This window comes from Lithobates pipiens, unplaced genomic scaffold, assembly GCF_037356315.1.
Source record: "Lithobates pipiens isolate NorthernLeopardFrog02 unplaced genomic scaffold, aLitPip1_a1.2 Scaffold_13, whole genome shotgun sequence".
Classification (NCBI taxonomy): domain Eukaryota; kingdom Metazoa; phylum Chordata; class Amphibia; order Anura; family Ranidae; genus Lithobates; species Lithobates pipiens.
In genome coordinates this window covers 124,658,357-124,684,623 of record NW_027507718.1, presented here as the reverse complement: position 1 = coordinate 124,684,623, position 26,267 = coordinate 124,658,357, and the positions used below count along the sequence as shown (strand labels likewise).

Sequence of the window (26,267 nt, the reverse complement as noted above, 5' to 3'; positions counted from 1 at the left end):
CACGTCACTTTCCTGCTGTCAGGGGCCGAGGCCTGCATTCAGTGTGAGTGATTGTGATGAGTATGGACAAGATGGAGGGAGGAGGTGATGCAGGTAGGAGGGGCCAGCACACTCAACACACTTAGGGGCGGACGCATAGAAGGAAGATTGCTGGCGCTCTGCCTCTGCCACACAGTGCCGCTCCTCCAGGCAGCTCCTGTCACGTCGGCTTTGAGTCTGAGACTTCGAGTCCGACGTGAGTCACGTGACTGTCTCAATCACATCACTCGTTGCTAGACGCTAGGCGGGCAGGCGCTAGCAACGAGTGCAGGGTTGCCAAGCCAACGGCTCAGCTCCTCCCACCTCCTAAGTCCTCCTGGTCCAGCGGCGCCGTGTAACACACCAGAGTCTCTCTCTCTCTGCGCCGCTGATCGCTGATGAGACAGAGAGAGAGACTCGGGCATAGCAGCGCTGCAGCCTGCAAGTCAGTCGGTGTGATATTTTCGCGGGGGGCAATTGCCCTGTTGCCATGGTAAGTTTGATACTGCTTGGGGACGTCCCAATGGCTAAGAGAGGAGCTGTGTCAGTCGGTAAATATAAGAGAAAATAGGATTTTCTTTACTCACCGTAAAATCCTTTTCTCTGTAATTCACCGACTGACACAGCACCCGCCCCTCCGTTTTTTTCTGTACGTTTTACTGCTTGTTGACGTACTGATGACTGCATGGCAGGCTGAGGGATTGTTACCTAAGGGACCGCCCCTTGGGCGGAACTGGAAAGTTCTGTGTTTTACATAACATGTAATGCCTAGTATTCTCCTAAAGGTGGCGTAACAACCCAATGGCTAAGAGAGGAGCTGTGTCAGGTGAATTACAGAGAAAAGGATTTTACGGTGAGTACAAAAAATCCTATTTTTTTTTTTTTTATGGGGTGTTCTTGCCTCATTTGATTCGATTGGAATTTGTTTACCCTTCTGTAACCTTTCATGGCGGTTCTACAAGGTTTACACTTCCCACATGTAAAGAAACCCTTTTCATCAAAAAAGTTGGTCCTTTTACTGGGAGAGTCTGGTACATTTTTTACAATACTTTCCTTAGTCCTACATGCCTGTCTATAAATAAATTTAGGCTTACTGGTTAGCATTTTACGCAGATGTGGATTCTTATATATAATTGGCCAATGCTTTCTTATAGCTTTTTCCAATTTCTTATATTCCATATTAAACCCTGTAATTAAGGCTACTTCATTAAATTCCGTAGATTTTTTTAGGTTTATCAGTCAGCATGGACTTTGCTTTTGTTACCTACTTTTTTTCTGTGGGTGTTCCAACATATTCCTCTTGTAACCTTTATTAACAAATCTCTCTATCGATATGTCTGTTTTGGCCCAATAATCTTCCATTTGGTCGCAATTCCTCCGTATCTGGATGAATTGCGCCTTAGGTATAGCTCTTTTTCATTGTGGATGGTGAGAACTGCTATATGGGATGTACCCATTCCTATTTGTGTCCTTTAAAGTATGTATGGATGTTTAGTCAGTAAAATGGTGCCACTAGCTTCCTTATGATGCAGTGAGTATGTGGAACATGTCGAGGCATAGTGACGCGATGGACATGTGAATTCCTCCCTTTGGTGAACAGCCCAGCTGAGATTTGAAACATACCCCAGCTTCAATGCACGGAATGATGTGACAACCACAGATTTGGTTTGCTGGATAGACTTCATGCCGCTTGGAGGGCACTTGTAAATGTAAGATTTGTCAGTACGCATGAACTATCCTAGGACAGCCTGCTTCATTCTGTCATCAGTGCTGAGATACTGACCTCCGAGGGAACTCTTTTAGGGGTCCAAACAGGTGGAAATCACTTGGAGCGAGGTCCCGGATGTAAGGGGGATGTGGCAAAACCTCTGTGGGCTGGGAACCACCACACGCCGGGATTGTCACTGAGGGACGTATGGCCATTTTTGAAACATTTACATCATTTAAATTTCTTACTGTGGCTGAGCATCTCATCACTTTACTGTGCTTGACGTCCTGTGTAGATATCCGTGGGTTTTACGCCTTTGTTCACAAGAAATGTCATCACCACATGCTGTTCCATGCACTAACACTGTTGTCTACCATCTTGATTAAACCACTTCCCGCTCGGCCTATAACAGAGTGAAGCCGGGAAGTGGTTCTGTTATCCTGACTGGGCGTCATATGACGTCCAGTAGGATAACATGCCACTGCGGGAGCGCACAGCGCAGCGATTGCAACTGCTCCAAACGTGATAAGAAGCTTCTGACTGAGGCTTCTTGCCATGTGATCAGCTGTGACCAATCACAGCTGATTATTGCAAGAACCAGGATGTGCCGGTAAACGGCAATACTTGGTTCGCACTGACACGGAGAGCCGATCAGTGGCTCTCCCTGTCAGAAGCACACTGATTATCAGCACAGCCCCCATCAAATGTACCCATAAGCTGCCAATCGGTGCCCAGTCAGTGCCCCATCATAACCCCCTGCCAGTGCCCAATAAAGTGCAAATCAGTGCCCACCACAGTGCAAATCAGTGCCCACCATAGTGCCAATCAGTGTGCATCACAGTGCCAATCAGTGCCCAGCATTAACACCTGTCAGTACCTGCCCATCAGTGCCATCTATTATTGTCCATCAATGCCACCTATCAGTGCCGCTGGTCAGTGCCCATCAATGCCACCTGTCAGTGGCCATCAGTGCCGCCTGTCAGTGCCCAGTGCTGCATATCAGTGCCACCTATTGGTGCCCTTCTGTGCTGTATATCAGTGCTGCCTATCAGTGCCCATCAATTCTACATATCCGTGCCTCCTCATCAGTGTCCATCAGTGCCACCTTAGTGCCAACTCATCAGTGCCCATCTGTGCTGACTCATCAGTGCCGTTAGTGAAGGAGAAAACAAAATTGTATAACAGAAACAAAGGAAAACTATATTTTTTTCTAAAATGACGGTCTTTGTTAGTTTGTTTAGCAAAAACTAAAAACCGCAGAGGTGATCAAATACCACCAAAAGAAAGCTCTATTTGTGGAAAGAAAAGATTCAAAATTTAATTTGGGCACAGTGTTGTATAACCGCGCAATTGTCATTCAAGCGGGCGAACGTGCCTGGTATTGAAGTGGTTAACAGTCTCTGGACTGGACCACGACATGTGATAGTACACACTTGCCACTTACTACTGCATGTAGTAAACCCATGCAAGCATCCCGTTTTTATACCTGAAAAATTTAAAGTCCCAGTAAGACTTGAACGCCCCTCATACTTTACTGACACTTGACCCTATTCATCACCCTTTCCCTGACTGTGTGCCGCAAATTTGTAGAAAATTGTATCCTGGGTTAATAATTTCTGCTGAATTTTTGCTGTATGTAGAACTTACATTATTCCCCCTGCTCTGTAAATTCAAATAAATATCTAAAAACTGGACTCCATTGCCTTTGATTATAGGGCAGGGAAAACCTTATAAAAATTTCTGTACACCTGTTTGGATACCTAAAAATAAGATAGGCACTCTGTTTGCAAGAGTTAACCTGCAACAGAAACCCTCTTAAATTAAAATTAAAATTATAAACACTGTACCTCTCCTGGGAGAAGGGAGGATTGGTGATCTCTAACTCCTGGTTATACTGTATTATCTGGCAGCACATTTGCAACCTTTTTGGGGACTGTACCTATTTTCCCTACTACGGTATATGCTAACAAAGTTCTCCCTTGTTCATGCACAAGCAGATATTTCAATCTAAAACATATACATCACCTAACCCTCAATTATATCATAAGGCTTGGCTCCACATAAAATGTATTCTTAAATACCAGAGTTTTATTGAATGCCCCTTTTTGCGAGGAAATAAATACCTAACAGAATTAGTTTACTTAGAGGGATGAGACCTGTGGGAGAAAACTGGAATTACCCTTTTGTCTCAGGTATATTTCAATGACACACTTAAAGAGGAACTCCACGTTTATGGAAACAAAACAAAAAACGCCTCCCTTTGGATGATCTATGCACATTGCGAGGATCTTAACAGAGCCCTGTTGCAGAATCTTACCTGTTTCTCCTGTGAAGAAAAACTGTTTGTTCTTCTATGTCTTTTGGGTACTGATTTTGAATGAGAGTGACTTTTTCATTCTTTTTTTTTTTTTTTTGTGACAAGGTCTGCATTCCTTTAGAAGTGATTAGCCCTCTAGGAGCATCCCACCAAAGTTAAAAATTTTATTGCAGAGGATACCTAAAATTTGACTTGTATCTTAGTACAGACTTCTGGGAAAATTAGTGAGCTAATCAAACAAGCAGGAAATAACATTTCTATGGACATTCCGTACACCACCTGTGTAAAAATGCCTCCAGGCTGCCATATTGCATTGAGTTTAGCAGAAAATGACAGCGCTGCATATTGAGAAAGAAAGATCATTTTTAATAATATTAAATCACATAATGGTTTAAGTACTTCCAGCAACTTCAGACTTCTCTCTCTTTCAAGATCTATATTCTTTAGGTATCCCCAACTCAGCCAAGCCTTTTGTAGTCAAAAAAAATTGTTAACCTAACATTAAACAAAATGAATCTGATGTTATAGAGCAAGCTCAATTTAGGAAGGACCTCATAACCAAGGTATACATACTCTTGTTATTGCTAGTATGACCCATGACAATATGAGAACAAAGACAACTGCTATTTAAGAAATGTAATTGTTATTTTTGTAAATATGTTATAACTGCAGAATTATAACTGTAATGTGCACCTTGCAACATGATGGTCAATATTAAAAAGTGTAACTTCTGGTTGTAATGGAGGTTTATAAGCTGCAGCATATTATTTTTTGTTTTTGGATTTAGATGCACTTTATTTTGTTGTATAGGGTCCCGTTTGCTGGGCAGTGTTCATATTAAATAAAAAATTTGGTTTCTGCTAGATTCAACAGACCATTCACCTCCTGGCTCTGAAGTTTGGCTGACATATGTACATTTTCCTATAACTCATAATATGGCTCCTTTAAGTCGACTCTTGGTTTATTATGTAAGGGAGAATGGAGAAGGAATTACTGACAGTGCCCAGATACCTATAGAACCGGCCTTTGAGAACAAGGTAAAGTGATAATATAGTGATGACGTAAATATGCTATGCTATGATATGTTTAAAGCTGAACTTCAGGCAGATGTAAAATACAATTATATATTTATTTGAAAAAAAACAATAAATGTATTCAAAATGCAACTAGTGTGAATCCTTGAATCTGACTAGATTTTGGCCTCTTGTAATCCCTTATACACCACTACTTCAACTGGAATAAGGTGGTGTAGTACTTGTAGTAATGCTACAATTCTGCTTTTATGTTGGAGATAGTCACATAAATAATTCCAAGAAGGGAGGAGGCTTTAAAGGCTCTTCCCCAACACTAGGTCTTGTTTTGTTTTTTTGTAGATGCGATTCATATCCTCCTTGTATTTTGTAGTTTTGTACTGTATTTTATAGTAATTATATGTTTTGGTTCTTTGACTTATTCACATACAATAGCTAACATTTGTGATTGCTCACTATGTGCCACAGGTGTCAGTGTCACTCTCCACCAATGACTCCAGACCAGGTGATGCTGTAAATATTAAAGTTAAGACTACCAGAGGAAGCTGTGTGTGTGTATCTACGGTGGATAAGAGTGCGTATCTCCTGGGTAATGGCTTCCAGATAACTCCTGAAAAGGTTAGTTACTATATCAAGGTTTACTGGAATTGTAATGTGACATATAAACAACTTCAGTCATGCACATGATTTGGGTTCTAGGGTCATCATGTTACTGGTTATGTGGAATTCAAGGGTTACCTGTTGCTGTGTAAAAAAAATAAAGGAAAGGCATCCTGTAAAATAAGCATTGTATCTACATTTCTAGTGGGTGGTGTGTTAATTATTTGCTCCATTGAAGAATTCTAGACACTGCTGCTGTCTGACACTTCTATGTGTATCAGATAACTTTCCTTCTGCTGGGAGGTGGTTCTTTCCGCTGACCCCTATATCACTACTGTGTTCCTGCCCATCAGGAGCTTGGAGGTGGTTTTTCCCGCTGACACCTACATTACTTCCCACTGACTCTGTCCATCAGGATGGTAAATACAAAGTTCTTCTTTTACAGGTTGCCTCTCCTTCAAATTTTCTAAACAGCAACAGAGGCACGTCAAGTTTAGTGGTAAATTCAGGTTAAAGGTGGGTATAGGGGTTACATTTATTGGTACATTCAGGTTAAATTAAAGGCTAAGTTCACCTTTTAACCACTTCAGCCCCGGAAGAATTTACCCCCTTCCTGACCAGAGCACTTTTTGCGATTTGCGACTCTTTAACTGACAATTGTGCAGTCGTGCGATGAGGCTCCCAAACAAAATTTACGTCCTTTTTTTCCCACAGAGCTTTCTTTTGGTGGTATTTGATCACCTCATTTTAAATGTTTGCTCTATAAACAGAAAAATAGTGACAATTTTGAAAAAAACACATTAGTTTTTACTTTTTGCTTTAATAAATATCCCCAAAAAATATATATAAAAAATATTTTTTTCCTCAGTTTAGGCCGATATGTATTCTTCTACATATTTTTGGTATAAAAAAAATCACAATAAAAGTTTATTGATTGGTTTGCGCAAACGTTATAGCGTCTACAAAATAGGGGATAGTTTTATGGCATTTTTTATTTATTTTTTACTAGTAATGGTGGCAATCAGTGATTTTTATTGTGACTGCGACATTATGGTGGACACATCAGACAATTTTGACACATTTTTGGGACCATTGGCATTAATACAGCGATCAATGCTAAAAAATTGCATTGATTCTTACTGTGGGGGGGGGGAGGGGCTGTGTGTGACACGTCACTGATCACCGCTCCCAATTACAGGGAGCGAAGATCAGTGACAGTGTCATTAGGCAGAATGAGGAAATAGCATCTCCCCGTTCTTTCTCACCTTGAGACAATCGCGGGTATGCCTGCGGACATCAAGTCTGCGGGACCCACGGTCACAGTTCTCCCAGCAGGCGTGCATGAGCCCGCAAGCCACCTCTTAAAGGGCAATGTACAGGTACATTGATCTGCCTGTATGTACCCTTCTGCCACAGTATATCTGTGTGAGGTGGTCGGGAAGCGGTTAAGAAAAAAATTATAAATGCACATACTTTTGCTAGGAGCACTGTAGCTATAGCACTGATCGCTGTATAAATGACAATAGCCCCAAAATAGTGTCAAAAGTGTCCACTATAATGTCGCAGTCCCAATAAAAATCGCAGATCGCCGCCATTACTAATAAAAATTTTTTAAAAAAATTTAAATAAAAAAAAACTATCCCCTATTTTGTAGACGCTATAACTTTTGCGCTAACCAATCAATATATGCTTATTGCAATATTTATTACCAAAAATATGTAGAAGAATACATATTGGCCTAAACTGAGGAAAAAAATGTTTTTTTATATATTTTTGGGGTATATTTATAATAGCAAAAAGTAAAAAATAATGTTTTTTTTTTTCAAAATGGACGCTCTTTTTTTGTTTATAGCACAAAAAATAAAAACCACAGAGGTGATCAAATACCACCAAAAGAAAGCACTATTTGTGGGGAAAAAAGAACGTCAATTTTGTATGGGTGCAACGTTGCAAGACCGCACAATTTTCAGTTAAATCGACGCAGTGCCAAACCGCAAAAAGTGCCCTGGTCAGGAAGGGGGTAAAATCTTTCGTGGCTAAAGAGGTTAAAATAATTTGCATATCAAATTTTAGTTAAGTGAAGGAGTGAGAGGAGCAAACATGCTGTGTATTTGACATGTGAATGTGGTGGATAGTTGGCTGCAGACACAAGATCACTTTTGCATATTAGTACATGTGTTTTAGATGGACTGCAGTATTGAAAGACAAATTTGGTCAATTTGCATGCAATTCAGAATTGGTATTGCAGGGTACAGCAACCTAACATAATGGTGTAAACCAACGTTTGTAAATACATGTTGGTATGTCCATTTTTTTCTGCACTGGAAATTGCACCATTGCATAATAATGCATCTTTTGTAAGCAATATACAACAAGCATGCACTATGACACATATATTTACAATATCATTCAGTATTTTTCAGCTTGGTAAATCTAAAGTTGGCCATACACGGAGCGAATTTCAGCCAGTCCCTGAGGAACCATCTGAAATTTGCTTGGTGAGTGGCCCTGTCAGCCCCCTCCCAAAAATGAAAAATCAAAGGTGCAGGACAGAAAATTTTTGCTCAAAAAGCTCCTGATTGCAGTCAGCTGCAGCCGCTGTTCGGGTATTTTGAGAGCTGGTGGGAGATTCATCCATCTGCAGCCTGAAAATTATTTTTAAGAGTGTATGGGTCCCCCTAAGAATTTTCATAAAGGTCACAGTCATATTTTGGGATCTGATTTACAGGAGAAAATCAACAAGAATTTGATTGGAACTGATTCAGTACCCTAAAGGTGCAGGTGGATTCGCTGCCCCTAATCCATGGATCTTTTTCATTTCTGGCAAATGACAGCATCTGGTCGGGTGGGACCTGGAGACAGAATCAGCTCCTCCTTTCATATATATTCTCATATTAAAAAACAAAGAAGAGAGGGCGCACCAACCTTGCACAATACCCAAGTGGTATCTTTAATAATGTTTGAAAAGAGGTATACTCACAAACAAATTATTGATAAAAGCATATCAAGGTCCATAGTAGACACAAAGCGACACAGGAAGTGTAGGTCACAGCAAGTCAGAGGACCTTCCAGATGTACGACGTGTTTTTGAGGCAAGATTCCCTCTTCTCCTTGAAACATGTCAGCCATCTGAAAGGTCCTCCAACTTGCTGGGAACAGTCTTGGTGACCCGGTTGCTTTGTACATGGCCAAAATTATATCTATCTCTCTGGTGTCCATACCTCTCTTAATACAAGAAAGGACTTTGCTCGCTTTGGAAACCGCAGTTTGGCATTACATGCTATTATTAAGCTTATGATATACCAAAACACTCAGATCTTTCTCCACCATTGATTTATCCAGTTGTACTCCCCCCATGAGGCATGCATATTCTTAGCCCCCAAGTGCATAACTTTACATTTATCAACATTAAACCTCATTTGCCACCTAGTTGCCCAATTAAATAGTGTATTGAGGTTGGCTTGTAAGTTGGAGACATCATGTAAGGACATTATTCCACTGCATAGTTTGCTGTCATCTGCAAAAACTGAAATGGTACTTTTAACGCCAGACCTTATATCATTTATAAATATATTAAAAAGTAAGGGTCCCAACATTGAACCTTGGGGTACACCACTGATAACCTTAGACCATTTAGAGTAAGAATAATTAACCACTACTCTCTGAATTTGGTCTTTTAGCCAGTGTTGTATCCATTTACATATTGATCTTTCCAAGTCTGTAGACTTTACCTTACACATTAGCTGTGTGTGCGAAACTATGTCAAACAGTTTTGCAAAATCCAAGTATACCACAAAATCCAAGTCCACAGCTACCCCTCTGTCCAAGGTTTTACTTACCGGCCAGCCGCACTGAAGAAAATTTGTTGCCTTTATTGAGTAAAAAAAACAAAACAAAAAAAACATGCCACAGCAGAACGGACAGAAGAACTGACGTGTTTTACACTACAAACAGTGTTTAATAGCTATGATTAAGCATTGTTTGTAGTGTGAAACGCGTCAACTCTTCTGTCCGTTCTGCTATGGCATGTTTTTTTGATTTTTTACTCAATAAAGGCGACACATTTTCTTGAGTGCGGCTGTCCAGGATTTTTCTCAAATTGCTATATTATATGCATTGCCAGCACCTGTGTCTTCCAGTCTAGAGGAGAGGTTCATTCCTAACTGACCTGCCTGGAGCAGTGATATTTCTTTCCCTAAGAACTAATTTATGTGGTCTTTTATTAAACTCTCCAGTATCTTCCCAACCATAGAAGTTAAACTAACAGGTCTATAGTTACTTGGTAAAGACTGATCCCTTTTTTGATATAGGCACCACACTGGCCTTATGTCAGTCCAGTGGTACTATGCCAGTCATTGAAGAGTCCCTAAAAATTTTAAACAATGGCTTTGAAATGACAGAGCTCAATTCTTTTAGGATATGTGGGTTTATCCACCTTTATTCTGTCTAAATATTTATGGACCATATGACTTTTGAGCCATTGTGGATCATTTGGGGCTTTGTCAATACCATCCCCATTATGGCCATGAGCTCCCCCATGCTCCTTTGTATACACAGAGCGGAAGTCTGAAGCTTGGTTCGGACCCTCCTACTACTCCCTCATCTCACATCACAAGATTCTCCTGTCTGAGTTCACATTGGTAGATTCCTGGAGACATAAGCACCCCAAAGATAGGACTTTCTCCTGCTTTTCCACAACGCATAATACTATGTCTCGTATAGATTTTATCCTTATATCCAGATCCCTACTGCCTAATTTAAATGACGTGGGTTCTAGTCCCCGGGTACTCTCTGGTCAAGCACCATATTGGATTACACTACAGTTGCGTTCCCCTCCTCCCTCGCGTATGTGGAGACTCGGCCCCTTTTGGTTGACCGTTATTCCAGACCTGGCAGGAGTGCGAGATGAGTGGGAATTCTTCAGTGTGAATTAGGACGCGGCTCCAATTGAGATAGTTTGGGACTCCTTCAAATCTCATGCCCGTACAGTCCTTTCAAAACGTATCTCTAGTAACAAAATCTCTTCCAAATGGCTGCTCCATCATGCAAAGGAGCACATGGTGGAAATGGAGAGAGTCTTCCAGAACAATCATTTGACTGACAATGCAGCCCGGGTTAAAATGCAGGCCCGACTAGTTAACAACATCCACTTTCAAAAGGCTGAACAGAATATATTCTATAGTAAACAGAGAATGTACGAGCATGAGGAGTGGGCTGGTCAACTACTTGCTTACCTGGCCCATTTGGACCATAAACCTTTGACAGTAGTTTCCCTACACACTGCATTTGGCCAACCCATTAGTGACCCTGACTTAGTAGCTGGAGAATTTAGCAAATTTTTTGTATCTTTATATTCTTCCACCACCAACCACTCTCCAGAAGACTTGACTGAGCTTCTCAGTACCATCACCTTCCCCTCTTTAACCCCTGTACAGGTAATACTGCTGGAGCCCCCTATTTCTACTGACAATATTGAAGAAGCTATAGCATACCTCGCTCCCTCCACAGCACTGGGGTCCGATGGGCTTCCTCTTGAGTTTTATGCATGCTTTTGTGAGTCTATTGTCCCCGAACTGTGGGAACTATTTACTTACATTTTTAAGTACGCTTCCCTCCCTAGGTCCACAGGGGGAAGCCTTAATTGTATTTATACAGGAACCTGGTAAGGACCCCATGTTCTCAGAATCATGCCAACCAACTTCTCTCCTTCAGCTGGACATCAACATATTGGCCAAGATACTGGCTTTGCAGTTAAATACTCAGCTTAATCCATCTTAATCAAACTGGGTTTACTCCAGTAAAAAACACAGCATTCAATCATTATTTATGAACTTACAGGCCAAGCATAACCAGGTGGGCTCCAGAGTCCTTGTGTCCTTGGATGTGGCCAAAACATTTGACTCTGTTGAATGGGACTACTTGTAGGGAATGCCTTTATCAATTCGGTTTTGGCCCAAATTATATCAAATGCCTGCAACTTTTATATCAAGTAGCCAGGATCTTGGTCAATGGTAGGGTTTCTGATTCCTTCCCTCTATCCAAGGGTACGTGCCAGGGCTGCCCCTTATTTTCTTTGTTATATGCTCTTGCCTTTGAACCACTAGCCATAGGACTTAGAATGTACCCAACAATTAGGGGTCTACAATCTGGTCAAATGGTTTAAACAATTAGCCTTTACGTTGATGATATGCTTTTGTACTTGGAAGATGCAGGTCCCTCCCTACAGACCGTATTGAGCGTAATAGAGCAATTTGGGCAGTACTCTGGGCTGAAAATCAACTGAAATAAGTGCCAGATCCTTCCCATAGATATTGGGGTCCCTACAGTCTTACAAGCTAAACTCCCCCTTTCTTGGGTTAGGTCTATAAATTATCTTGAGGTTTTGATTACTCGATCCCCTGAGGATTATGTCAAATTAATTTTTTTTTTAAAGGTATTTTTATTTGTTTTATGACAAACAGACGAACCCAAAAAAAACAAAAACAATATGCTTTCCAAAACAAGAACAAAACTTGGGCAATCATAGGTATACAGCATCAAATACTAGGCTTGTGCATTTGGGAGACTTATGATAATACATTGTTTAAGCATCATACATTCCTATGTAGAATACAATCAAGGTGTTGGTTATTTAGCACCAGTAAAAATCTATATATATAGTTTATAGAGTGGCACAACCTACAGGCAATTTGCAATCTATTTCTATTGTGAGGGGAGGGTCAGGGGGCTAGCCAGCCACCTGTCCCATATTTTGTGGAATGTTTTGCTTTCTTTCCGAAGTTCAAAGGTAAGTTTGTACATTGGGATAGCATCGTTGATTAGCTTCAACCATAAGGTTTTTAAAGAGGTCTGTGTTCCCTTCCATGACAACAATATAACTTTTCTAACATAAAAGTAAAGAATGCGGAGTAGCCTTTTGGCAGGTGTTGATATTTGCAGGTCACCAAAGATGCCCAGCAGACAATTCTTGGGGTGAATAATGTTAGGGAGGCCTAGGGCTGTGGAGATAAAGGAACCCACCTCTGCCCAGAGGTTCTGAACCATTGGGCATGCCCAAAAACAGTGTAGGAAGTCGGCTTCTTGGCCGCAGCCGTGGAAACATTCAGCCGTGGGCGACAAACCCATCTTTTTCAACCTGGTTGGGGTGAGGTGAGATTGATGGAAAATTTTTACCTGTATCATTTCGGTCTCTTGATGAAATAACTGATGTTTTGTGCATGTCATTAAAAAACCATCTAGTCCTCCTCTGCAAGGGAGATGTCCATAGAGATCCATTTTTCCTGGGCCCTACTAAATCTGGGGTTAAAGTCAGTCATTAGGGCAGCGTAATAAGTAGATATAAGTTTAGTAGGGTCAGGTTGTATCAGCAGTTTCTCTATTGGTGGTAGGTTAGTTGGGTCATCTAATGAGCTGAACTGTGCTCTTATAGCATGTCTGAGCTGATAGTAGTAAAACAGGTATGAGTGTGGCAAGTCAAAGTCAAGTCTGAGCTGATGGAAGGATTTAAAGCCTTGTGCAGTGTATAGGTGTCAAAGGTATTTAATCCCTTTGGAGTACCAACGTTTAGGGTCAGGTGAAGAGTAAAGTTCCTGCAAGGTGGGATTGAACCATAGAGGGTTATTCTGGGATACCGACCATGTGTGTCGTGTTATTTTGGTGGTAATGTATTTGAACAATGAAAGGGATGTGGCCAGCATAGAGGTGCCAGGGCAGAGCAGGACTTTGTTCCTATAAACAATATTGTGAAGGGTTTCCATGGAGGACGCAATGGCCCCCTCAGTGGTAGTACATGCATTTGCTGCTATCGAGTGTAGCCAGTCATGGATATGCGCCAGTTGAGATGCTAGGTAATATAGAAAAAAAGTTTGTAAATGCCAATCCTGCCACGTGTGTCGGTAACCTTAGTGTCTCAAGCGCCACTCTGAGGGATCTGCCATTCCACAGGAACATTGTACAGATTGTGTCTATATGTTTGAAAATAGATTTAGGCCGCGTACACACGGGCGGACTGTTCGCCCAACCTTGTCCGCTGAACAGTGTTTGGGCGGACAGTCCGCTCGTGTGTGGGCTTTCAGCGGACAGTTTCAGCGGACAGTTTGACGGACAAAGTCTTTCGGAAATTCCGAAAAACTGTCCGCTGAAACTGTTTGAGCGGACAGTCCGCCCGTGTGTAGGCTACTTTCGAAATGAGCAAACTGTTCCCGCTCGGAGGAAAGTCTGCTCATTTCGAGCGCGTGTGAAGGTAGGCGGGGCCCGCGACGGAGACGTCGCGGGCTCCGCCGCCTGGAATGGGCTTAAAGGGGAACCCCAACGCCGAAAAAAATCGGCGTGGGGGTTCCCCCAAAGTCCACAACAGACCCTTGTCCGAGCACGCTACCCGGCCGGCCAGGAAAGGGGGGCGAGCGAGCGCGCCCCCCCTCCTGAGCCGTACCAGGCCGCGTGCCCTCAACATGGGGGGTGCCTTGGGGAAGGGGGGGCCGCGCGGCCCCCCCACCCCAAAGCACCTTGTCCCCATGTTGATGAGGACAAGGGCCTCTTCCCGACAACCCTGGCCGTTGGTTGTCGGGGTCTGCGGGCGGGGGGCTTATCGGAATCCGGGAGCCCCCTTTAAGAAGGGGGCCCCCGGATACCGGCCCCCCACCCTATGTGAATGAGTATGGGGTACAATGTACCCCTACCCATTCACCTGTGAAATAAAGTACAAAAAAAAACACAACACAGAGAAAAAATATTTTATTGCACAGCTCCGGGGGTCTTCCGTCTTCGGGGGTCTTCTCGCCGGACTCCTCCGCTATCTTCGTGTAGCTCTTTTACTAGCGGAGGAGCCCGGCTTTCTTCCTCCCCGCCGCCGGCCTCTTCTCCCGACTTCGGGGGTCTTGTCCCCCTCTTCGGTTCTTCTGCCGGGCCACCGCGCCTTCTTGTAGCTCTTTTGCAGGCGGTGGCCCGGTCTTCTGTCGCCGCTGCCTTCCGTTCTTCTGTCGCCGCCTTCGGTTCTTCTGCCGGGCCACCGCGCCTTCTTGTAGCTCTTTTACAGGCGGTGGCCCGGTCTTCTGTCGCCGCTGTCGCCGTCGCCGCCTTCCGTTCTTCTTCTTCTTCTTGTTCTTGTTCTTCTTCCCCAGGAGATGTTGACACGTCGCTCTCTCCGGCCGGAATGCCAGAGCCGCGCTGTGCGGTCACTTATATAGTGACAATGGGGCGGTGTCACATGGTATATGTCACATGGGTTGGTCACATGGTGACCCCGCCCCCTTACGATGTCATAGTCCCCATGTGACATCAACCCATGTGACCAACCCATGTGACATATACCATGTGACACCGCCCCATTGTCACTATATAAGTGACCGCACAGCGCGGCTCTGGCATTCCGGCCGGAGAGAGCGACGTGTCAACATCTCCTGGGGAAGAAGAACAAGAACAAGAAGAAGAAGAAGAACGGAAGGCGGCGACGGCGACAGCGGCGACAGAAGACCGGGCCACCGCCTGTAAAAGAGCTACAAGAAGGCGCGGTGGCCCGACAGAAGAACCGAAGGCGGCGACAGAAGAACGGAAGGCAGCGGCGACAGAAGACCGGCCACCGCCTGTAAAAGAGCTATAAGAAGGCGCGGTGGCCCGGCAGAAGAACCGAAGAGGGGGACAAGACCCCCGAAGTCGGGAGAAGAGGCCGGCGGCGGGGAGGAAGAAAGCCGGGCTCCTCCGCTAGTAAAAGAGCTACAAGAAGATAGCGGAGGAGTCCGGCGAGAAGACCCCCGAAGACGGAAGACCCCCGGAGCTGTGCAATAAAATATTTTTTCTCTGTGTTGTGTTTTTTTTTGTACTTTATTTCACAGGTGAATGGGTAGGGGTACATTGTACCCCATACTCATTCACATAGGGTGGGGGGCCGGTATCCGGGGGCCCCCTTCTTAAAGGGGGCTCCCGGATTCCGATAAGCCCCCCGCCCGCAGACCCGACAACCAACGGCCAGGGTTGTCGGGAAGAGGCCCTTGTCCTCATCAACATGGGGACAAGGTGCTTTGGGGTGGGGGGCCGCAGGGCCCCCCTTCCCCAAAACACCCCCTGATGGTGGGCTGATGGTGGAATATGGTCCGGAAATGACGCTCATGTAGTCTACTGCCAGAATCTAAGCGAATGCTTTCTGGGGGGGATACTTATTGGTAGATAAGGGAAGTGACAATGTCTTTGGGGACAAGGTGCTTTGGGGTGGGGGGGCCGCGCGGCCCCCCCTTCCCCAAGGCACCCCCCCATGTTGAGGGCACGCGGCCTGGTACGGCTCAGGAGGGGGGGCGCGCTCGCTCGCCCCCCTTTCCTGGCCGGCCGGGTAGCGTGCTCGGACAAGGGTCTGTTGTGGACTTTGGGGGGACCCCACGCCGATTTTTTTCGGCGTTGGGGTTCCCCTTTAAGTCCATTCCAGGCGGCGGAGCCCGCGACGTCTCCTTCGCGGGCCCCGCCTACCTGTACACGCGCTCGAAATGGGCAGATTTGCCTCCGCCTTACGTGGGCGAGTCCGTTCATTTCAAAAGTTGAGCGAACTGTTTGTCAAACAGTTCGCTGAAACAGTCCGCTCAAAAAGTGCCGTGTGTGGCCATGTCCGTCCATGCTAATTTTGAGCGGACTGTTTGCCGAAACTGTTTGACAAACAAAGTTGGGCGAACAGTCCGCCCGTGTGTACGCGGCCTTAGGTATTTTGCATGGGGAGTTGGCCAGGATGTATAGCAGTCTTGGTAAATAAATCATTTTGAGGGTATTTGCCCTCCCATGGGATCCAGGGGCAGGTCCATCCACTGTTTAGTTTGCTCCTTTAATCGAGTTAGTAGTGGGTCTAAGTTATTGACAATGTAAGTGGACAGAGGTGTCTGCACCAAAACCCCTAAATACCTAAAGGATGACACCACCTGCAGATTAGAGCCTGGGTGAATATGAAAAGTTGCGTCTCAATTCACCCTGAATCTGGAGTAGTCTCCAAATGTATTAATCTTGGATAACAATGTTTGGAGTGACACATCGGTGTCCAAGGTGTCATCCGCATAGAGCGAGATTCATTCCTCAATGGTGGCAATGGGGAGACCTTTTATTGATGGAGAGGAGCAGATACGTACCGCTGGTGGCTCCATGGTCAGGGCAAAGAGGAGGGGGGACAGTGGACACCCTGACTTGTGCCCCTATCGATTGAGAAGGACTATAGAGTTAACCCAAATACAGGCCCTCGGGGAGGCATAAAGGAGTTTCACCCATGCCACCATTCTGGAGCCAAAGCTGTACATTTTCAACGCCTGAAAGAGGTATAGCCATTCCACACTGTTTAACGCTGTTTAACGCTTTACATGTAAAGGGATACTATGGCCCTTGTAGGAGGACAGTCGTCTGGGTATTGCAGATTATGGAATAGTCTGCGGATGTTAATTCTGGTGGACCTTCCGGGGTATAAATCCCCCTGGTCACTGTGTACCAGGGTCGTCGTTACAGTGTTTAAACGATTTGCCAACACTTTTGCCAGGATCTTAACATCCACATTTATGAGTGATATCAGGTGGTATGATTGGAATTTAAGTGGGTCCTTGTGGGGTTTTAGTAAAAGTATAATCAAGGCTTTACACATATTAGGGGGGAGGACCCCTATATCTAAAGCCTTGTTGTATGTCTGTAAAAGAAATGGAGATAGTATGTCTTTAAATTGTGTGTACCATTCGGTTGGATACCCATCCAAACCGGGAGATTTATGAGCAGGCATTTTGTGAGATAGCTACTGTGATTTCTTCAACTGAGATAGGTGCCTCTAGCTCATCTTTCCATCGTGAGGGAGGGGAGAGGTATGCCGGCTAAGTATTCAGTTATTTGGGCTTCGTTGTAGTCAGCTCTGGAGGTATATAGGTCTTTGTAGAAATTTAAAAAGGTTTCCATGATGTCCCCAGGGGTGTCGCTGTTTTCACCCTGTGTGGTAAGTATATGTGGAATGGATATGGGGGGTGATCAGGTCTGGTCAGGTATGCCAAGAGACGTCCAGCTTTGTTACCGTGCTCAAATGATTTTTGAGTAGCATGTAACATGCGTTTCTGCGTAAGGTCTAACAGACGGAGTTCATATTCCCTGCATCTCTGTAGCCACTCGTCTTTTGTGTCGGGGGTCCGGTTAGAGGCATAAGCAGATTCTGCTTGTACCATGGCAGTTTCCAGTTCCCCTGTAAGTTGCCTATTGTTTTTACGTATGACTCCCATGATGGACATAAAGATGCCCCTCAATGTGGACTTAAATGCTTCTCATTCCGTGGAGGGGGTCTACTGTTCCCAAGTTGTCCTTCCAATAGCCCGTAATACCCTTTCTGCACTCTCCCTGCACCACCTTATCCCCTAACCAGTAAGAGTTCAGACGCCAGAAAGCAGGGCCCGAACCTGGGAGGAGAGCGAGGTCCAGAGAGAGAGGAGTGTGGTCAGAGACTCCTCTGGGTAGGTACGAGACTGCAGTGACAATGGGAAGGGTAACCGCCGTGGTAAATGCCATGTCAATCCGAGACATGGTGTGGAAGGAAGGAATCCGAGTGGCAAGAGTACTGGCTCATGTCCGGATGCTTCCAGCATCATATTTCTGTAAGATTATATACCTGGTATCTGGTATATCCAATTCAGAAGGGAGGGAAAAGATCTACCACCACCTCCCAAGCGTTCCATGGATGGGTCTAATAGGGCATTAAAGTCCCCTATATAAAGTATCGGTCCAGGGGGTCTAGTTAGCAGCTTAAGTGACAATTTAGATAGTACCTCCACCGAAAATGTGGGAGGAATATAAACGTCCACAAGAGTAAACGTCAGAGAGTAAATTTGTAAGGTTAGTATAATAAATCTCCCCTCTGGGTCTGTGGTTACTTGTAAAGTTTCAGTGGAAAGGGATTTAGCTAGTAGAATAGATACCGTCCTGGAATAGTTTGTGTGGGTAGAGTGATAAGATTTTGCCAGCCATGGACGCCCAAGGGTCCTCACTTTAGTGCCGATGAGGTGAGTTTCTTGGAGACATATAATATGGGGACCGCATTTTTTTAAAACCGAAAAGACTAGGGATCTCTTTTGGGGTGCATTCATTCCTCTAGTGTTCTATAACACTATCTTCAAGGGCTTTGCCATTCTAAGTCCTACATCATATCACAGTCACATAGAAATGTAAATGCCTTCACACGTAATACCTGGTAGGCCGTGCCACTTTGAGCATATCTAAACATATCTTCAACATACTGCATATAACTGCCTCTGCAGCTGCACAAGCTATCAGTAAACCAGAAAAAAAAACATAAAAAGCTCTGGGCAGTACCCGTAGAAGATGCAAAAAATAAAAATAAAAAATGAGAGTGTCCCAAAAAAGAGAAAAAAAAGCACAAAAACCTTTGCCCCCCCCTCCCCGCTTGGCCAACCCCAACATAGCATGCCTTGGATCCCTGAACTGAATAAACCCGAAGGGCCCCCTTTAAACTGGGGGAGAACTGTCCCATGGCCTTGCCACCAACTGGTGCGGGGTTGTAGTGGAATCCAGAGTGACCCCCGAACGGTTCTGCATATGGGGGATGTAGCATAGTTCAATAGTAGATGGAGCAAATTGCATAGTTAGAGGCCAGTAGCCTGTATAGGGGGACTCCGATCTGACGATAGGAAGGAGGTCTGGTCTGTAAGGGTGGAGGATGACAGGATAACAGTTCACAGTTCTGCTGTGGGGGTGGGTGGGATATCCTCATGGAAAACCGAAACGGTCCGCTGGGCATAGTAGAGGAACTCCCATGTGTAGGGAGAAAGGTGTCTCCACATTCAGCTCAGGGTAAGTATAGATGGGAATTGTAGGGGTTAGAGCCTCAGGCTTTAAACTTCTCTGCATCTTGGTGGAACTCCATATCAGTCATTGAGCCATGCCATGGCCTCCTTGGGGTTGGTGTAGAATTGCACATTGCCATCATGAGTGATGCGCAGCTTTGCAGGGATAGGAGAGGCCCTCTGTGCATAACCAAGCCTTTACTGCTGCGAAGGAGATGCGCTGCCTCTGGACATCCGCTGAAAAGTCAGGGTATACTGAAATGGTATTGTCATTGTATTTTAAGGGGCTTTTATCCCTGGCGAGGCAAAGGATGGCAACCTTGTCTTGGAAGTTGAGGAGCCAGGCAATAATGGAGCAGGGTAGTGCTTCAGAGTGTGGGGAACGCAGAGGGGAGCGATGTGCCCACTCAATCACATGGGAAAAGGATGGTGCTTCAGACCCAAAAATTTCCCTTAGCCAGTTATAGAGGAACTTTTCAGGGCGAGGACCCTCTGCACATTCAGGGAAGCCCATGAATCGCAGGTTGTTCCTTCGGTAACGATTTTCCAGGTCATCAATTTTGGTGTGAAGGGCCGCCATTTCCCCTGTATGATCCCTCACTGTGGCAGATAGGGGATGGACAACATCCTCGAGGGAGCTGATGAGTTCCTCTGTTTCCCCCGCCCTATCCCTTAAGTTTTTAACGTCTTGCTTCAGGAGAGAAAAGTCCATGCATACTGACACTATCTGAGCAGTGAGGGAGGCTTTACAGTCCTGAATAGCAAGCATAATGGAGGCTAGGGTAGGTTCAGTGGAGAGGGAGCACTGTCCATGTGGAGGCTCTGGGACTGAAGTGGGTCAGGCTGTGTGTCTCTAGTAGCAGGGGCAAAGTCACTCACCATTGCAGCCTTTTGTTTGTGGAGAGCAGACATGTCATGCTGCTCTGCCCGTGTCCCAGTGCCATCTTGCCTTCGGTGCCCGGTCGCCTGTCCCGCCATTAATACTGTCGCGGGGGGGCCCGTATTTTACAATGGATGCAAGCCTGGAACGTTCCCACAGCCATGGGGAACCATTTAAGACCTTTCTGGAGCAAATCGGGCTCTGGATGACTGCAGGATGCCGTTCGGAAGCTGGAGCTGTTGCTTTACACTTCTGCTCTCTCTGCCATCCGTCCGCACGCCCCCGTCAAATAAAATTTATTTATCTTTAAATTTCTGGAGGCTATTCTTAACACCTTTGTATGGGGTAACTCCCATCACAAACTATCCTGGCTTATGTTAAAAAAAACATACATTTAGGGGGTACTGCACTTCCGGATTTTAATCTCTACTATTTGGCAGCACAGCTATCACACTTTTTGCACCTCGATAAGGGGGACAGGGATCAGCATCTTGCCCTGGTATGCTCCCCTTTCTCCCAGGTAATTACACATCCCTTTCATTTCCTATTTAGATGTATACGAGACCCCTCAACCTTGGGAATCAGAAGGGTTTGTTATACTACCACTGTAAGGTTTGGGGGCTGGCACGGAAACCGCTTAACACTCCACCTGTGCATGCTCACCCGCCCCTGTGGGACAACCTCTTTCTCACTAAACTATTGTCTGTGCCCGATTATGAACTGTGGATATCTAAAGGTGCTGTATATATTTCTCATGTTTATTGTAGGAGTGGTGTGAAGTCATTTCAGTAGCTCAAAGATTCATTTTGGCACCCCAATTTTGATGGTTTTTCGCTACCTTCAGCTCCACCATGCTCTGCGGGCTCAATTTGGGAGCCCTTCCCCAAACCATGAACAGTTGTATCTTCTGGAACTAATATTGGGCTCAGAATATAAAAAGCTTACCTCTACATTCTACAATTGTTTTCTACCATCTGCCACGATCTCTGCATATCAGTTGAAAAAACATTGGATGGCAGACGTGGGCGAGCTGGAGGATGCGGATTGGGATGAAGTGGATTCTTGTAATCTGTTCTGTGTTCATCAATGCCAAATATTTCCTCCCAGTCTAAGTTTTGGAGAGCAGCCCTCATCCTTGGAAAATTTGCTCACTTAAAGTTAAAAGAAAAGTATGTTGTTTTTTTTTTTTGGCCCATTTATACTTACCTAGGTGAATGCAGCAGCGGTCCGATGCTGCATCTGTCCCCCGCTGTCTCTGCTCTGAGAACCGAGCGGTCAAACATTGCTGATGGCTCAGTTCTCACAGATCTCTGAGCGGAGAGCTGCTGGCTGTCAATCAGCAGCTCACTTCTCTGCTCCTCCACACTCCCTGTGAAGGGGCGGCTCGCTGAGAGGCTGAGACAGGCATCAGTCTAGGAATCTGGCGGATCCAGACTTTATTGTCATGATGACGCGATGCCTGGACTGATTCTAGTGATGTCAGCAAAGAACGGACTTCAGACCAAACAAAAATCAAAAAAACAAAAACAAAACAAATTGCACTCCTGTGACCCATAGGAGAAGCCCACCCAAACGAGCTCAGGCTGGACTTCTCCTTTAAGTGTTTTTAGATTTCCAGTAGGAGCTTGTTGCTTACAGCTAACATTAAATGAAAGCATGTTATGGTCACTGCTACCCAGATGTTCTTTTATATGAACATTGGTAATAAGCTCTGCATGGTTTGAGATTACCAGGGCCAGCAGACCATCTTGCCTAGTTGGGGCCACAATGAACTGGACCATAAAATTGTCTTAAAATTTCTGCCCTTTAGCTGCTCCTGCAGTGCCATTACTCCAGTCAATTTTTGGGGTAGTTAAAATCCCTTATTATTATAACTGTCTCAGCCCTTGCAGCAGTGTTTTCGTTGGGTTTTTTCTCCTGATCCTCAAAGGGCAGCAAAACCTGTGCTTTCATTTGAACCACCAAGAACCTGTGATACATCTGTCACCATTATACCACCCTTGAGCACAGGAGAATATTAATGTACTGAAAATTCTCATATGTTAACCAGGGCAGACATTCCCTATCTACTTTAGGAGTGCCTACTTGTAACGCATTGCAGGTTACCCTACCCACTGCATTGTTAATGGGTAAAATTTTGGATGGGAAATCAAAATTACTGGGGAATGCCTCATTCTCTAAATATAGACACATATGGGGCAATCCGCTATTACCTGAAATTGCTAGGCTTTAGTGCTTCCAGAGGTGGGAGGAGGCAGGTATATATAACCTAGCACAGTTGTATGACAACGGCACTTTGAAATCTTATGAAAAACTACAAAAGGATTTTGCCCTCAATCCTAAATGGTTTTATCAATGCTTTCAGATCAGGCATGCTATCCAAGCTCAACCCACTTTGGCCACGGTCTTCTTTTCTCCTATGTTCATTATTGACACAGTTGTATGAGCCTCATCCACTAAAGACTTGATATCTGATAATTACGGGACCTTACATTGCTGTATCGCCTTCTTTTAAAATTCCCCATGTTATGTAAAGCTTGTTGGGAGAGAGGTGTGGGTCCCATCTCTGGTGACATCTTGGAGGATGTACTGCCATTTCTTTAGACGGTATCCCTTTCCCCCTTTCACAGGCTCAAGCAGATATTTTTTTTACACAAGATATACAGGACCAATGAATCTCTCTATTATATAGATGTGCAAGAAGATTCAAGGTGCGTGAGGTGTGGGCAGACCCCGGGCTACTTTATCCATCTTCTGTGGCTATGTCCCAAGCTGCGAAGGTATTGTGCAGTGGTGGCAGTGACCCTTATGTCAGGTACACATGGACTGAAAATCGTCCGAAAACAGTCAACTCGTTAGGAACCAGCTGAATTTTTTCACGTGTGTACAGCTCCCTGTCTGACAAAAGACAGTCTCACAACTAGCTTCTGTTGGACGGGGCATTCTGGAAAGCCAGCATCCGATCAGCATCTGATCATTGTGTCCTGACACTGTGGAAGCAGCGACGGGGGGGGGGGGGGGGTGTCCTTGTCAGAACATAATAACACAGCAGGAGGGATTGCTGTACTAACATAGCTCTTAGTACAGCGATCTGTCCATTTTTTTTGTTCAGCCTGCTGGGTTAAATGAAAAGAGTAGTGTGTACCATGCTTTAATGGTCCTTTGGGCACCAACCTTCCAGTGGACCACAATGCTTATCTGCCTGGTTATATTGATTTATTCTTAATAGACCAAACCTTGGCGTTTAGCATCTCTTGAGCATTATTTATTGCACGCAGATTAATTGCACATAATTGGATTTTGCGCCAAATGCCCACTGTCCAAAAGGATAATGGATCTTAACTGCTCTGTTACCATCGAAAAACACACCCACTATCTTAGAAATGCATTGTGAAAATTTGACGCCATATGGTCCTGGTGCAGCTAGATCATGTACCCTACTCTTTCTTGAATCTCTAGGAGTTTTTTTGGTTAAGATTACTGTAGCTGCATGTACTTTATTATATCTAGGCACTACACAAGTTATTTGTACCTAAATATTTATGTGGACACTATCAGCTTCTGGCCTCTGAGGTGTCTGCTCTTTTCTGTATCTCTACCTATTGTCTGTTCCGTGTGACAGGTTGTTTCTCTGTTGTTTACAAAAGTATAAAAACAACCTTCTCTAAAAAAAGAGTGTATGGCCAACTTAGCTCCTCAATGGTTATCTGTCAAATTTGTTTTTCATGGTTTTTACCCCATATACAGCCGAATTATTGTCCTATTCTTTCAAAATTATGGTTATAGGTTTGTGGACAACTAATGGCTATAGTACAGGAGGGTATGAGATTGTTAATTTAAAAGTACTAAACATTCTTTCACTTGGTTTTTGCAGATATTCCAGGAACTTGCCACTTTTGATGTTTCAGATGCTTTTGGGACTGGAAAGGATGAAGGACATTTCTGGTGGCCAGGATTGGGTTCTCAGAGGAAACGACGTTCATCAGTTTTTTCATGGCATTGGGATATTACCAAGGATGCTAGGTTTGCTTTCACAGTAAGTGAGGCCAATAGAAGGGAAAAATATGGAGACCTTTATAGTTTGCACAAAAAAAGTGAAGCGAGCATTGTAAAACTATAAAAGCAGATAGAAGTAAGGGATTCAAATGACAGCTCAGACTGATATATTGTCTGCAGTTTTTTTCTTTTATTCATTATTTACATTTTACCATTATACATTTTTTTATAAAAGGTATGCTGTGCTGTATATTGCCACATTATTAAGTACATACTTCTGAGAATGTAACATGTCCGATATGCATATATGTGGGTTACGATATGTGGAGACAAGCTTGATGTAGACAGTTTGTTGTGGCAAGTATAGTACATCACAAAATAAGAGCCAAGTGAAAGGGGGGGGGGGGGTAGGCTTTGCCCTACTGGTGTGCACTCTTTTCTTAATTCAGCTTTCTATTTCTTAATTCAGCTTTCTATCTAACCCTGCCTTAATACATACCATCCAATGAAGGGTAGTGAGGGAGCAGTAGAAAATATAGGTTTTCAAGCAGAGGTTTTAGGCTGTGATGTGAGCCTGTGGGGACAAGCTTGATGTTTGTGAGGACAGTAGGATGGATACATAAAAGAAGAGTGAAGGGTTAAATGGCGAGGAAAGTAGGTAGTGAGTTGAAAAAGGGGAGTGGGGTCAGGAGGTTTTGTTGCAATTACATCACTTTTCTCTTTCAACTACATGTAAAACAAAAAACTCATGTGCCTGATCAGAAGTAGCGTCAGCTTGCTGTGTGTCCACCAAAGCTTTCGTTTCATGTAGTCTTGAGAGTAAATTAAGTATTTCCAGCAGTACCACACCACATTGAGTTGAAGGTGTCAAGCCTGTTTTGTTTGTGTGAACATTTGTTCTTCCACCTCATAGATGAATTTAAGCTGATTTATCCATTTCATTGTGTAACGGATATGTGTGGAGTGCAGGTCTAGCTAGGTATTACAGCTTGACCTGTGTTATTTAGATGTAAATGGAGAGAATTTTCAGATGGGAGGAGAAAAAAATCAAAGGAAAGGTGTGAAGCTAACTCCTAAGGCCGCGTACACACGGGCGGACTGTCTGTCCAACTTAGTCCGCTGAAACACATTTCAGCGGACAGTCCGCTCGTGTGTGGGCTTCAGCGGACCTTTTCAGCGGACAGTCTGGCGGACTAAGTCTTTCGGAATTTCCGTAATATTGTCCGTCCAACTTTGGTTTCAGCGGACAGTCCGCTCGTGAGTAGGCAAGTTGGACGGACTAAGTATGGCGCATGCTCAGAAAGGATTTACACGGCCGAAGGTTGCATTGCTGTGTATTGGACGTCGTATTTCTAGTCCCATCGTACGTGCTGTACACGTCATCGCGCAAGCTTTCAACGGACTGTCTGTTCATCGTGTGTGTGGTCAAGTCCGTTCATTCAAAAGTAGGACGGACTGTCTGTCGGATTGTCTGACGGACTTAGTTGGCCAGACAGTCCGCCCGTGTGTACGCGGCTTAAGATATTAGTCAGTATATTATGGATATCTCTCCAGAATGGTGGGATGACTGGGCTAAATTAGAAGAGACAGTGGGGGTTATTAACTAAAGGCAAATCCACTTTGCACTACAAGTGCAAAATGCTCTTGAAATTGTACTGAAAGTGCAGTCACTGTAGATCTGAGGGGGACATGCAAGGAAAATAAAAAAACAGTATTTTATCTTGCACATAATTGGATAATAAAATCAGCAGAGCTTGCCCTCATTTTAGATCTACCCCTCAGATTTACATTTACTTCCAAGTGCACTTCCAGCGCAATTTCAAGTGCACTTTACACTTGTAGTGCAAAGTGGATTTGCTTTTCGTAAATAACCCCCAGAGTGGTGAGAGGAAGTAGAGGGGATGCTATACTGTGGTAAACATGGCCC

At 44.4% G+C, this 26,267-nt stretch overlaps 1 protein-coding gene across 3 annotated transcripts in view; it reads left to right on the top strand.

The window, feature by feature from the left end:
• CPAMD8 (C3 and PZP like alpha-2-macroglobulin domain containing 8) overlaps nucleotides 1-26,267 on the top strand; it is a 356,744-nt gene that overhangs the window by 132,140 nt on the left and 198,337 nt on the right. For all 3 annotated transcript variants that reach the window (XM_077475516.1, XM_077475515.1, XM_077475514.1), the window contains exons 15-17: nucleotides 4,908-5,080; nucleotides 5,543-5,692; nucleotides 24,219-24,380. In XM_077475516.1, coding sequence (XP_077331642.1) covers nucleotides 4,908-5,080; nucleotides 5,543-5,692; nucleotides 24,219-24,380 — 485 coding nt within the window. The remainder of the gene's footprint in view (nucleotides 1-4,907; nucleotides 5,081-5,542; nucleotides 5,693-24,218; nucleotides 24,381-26,267) is intronic.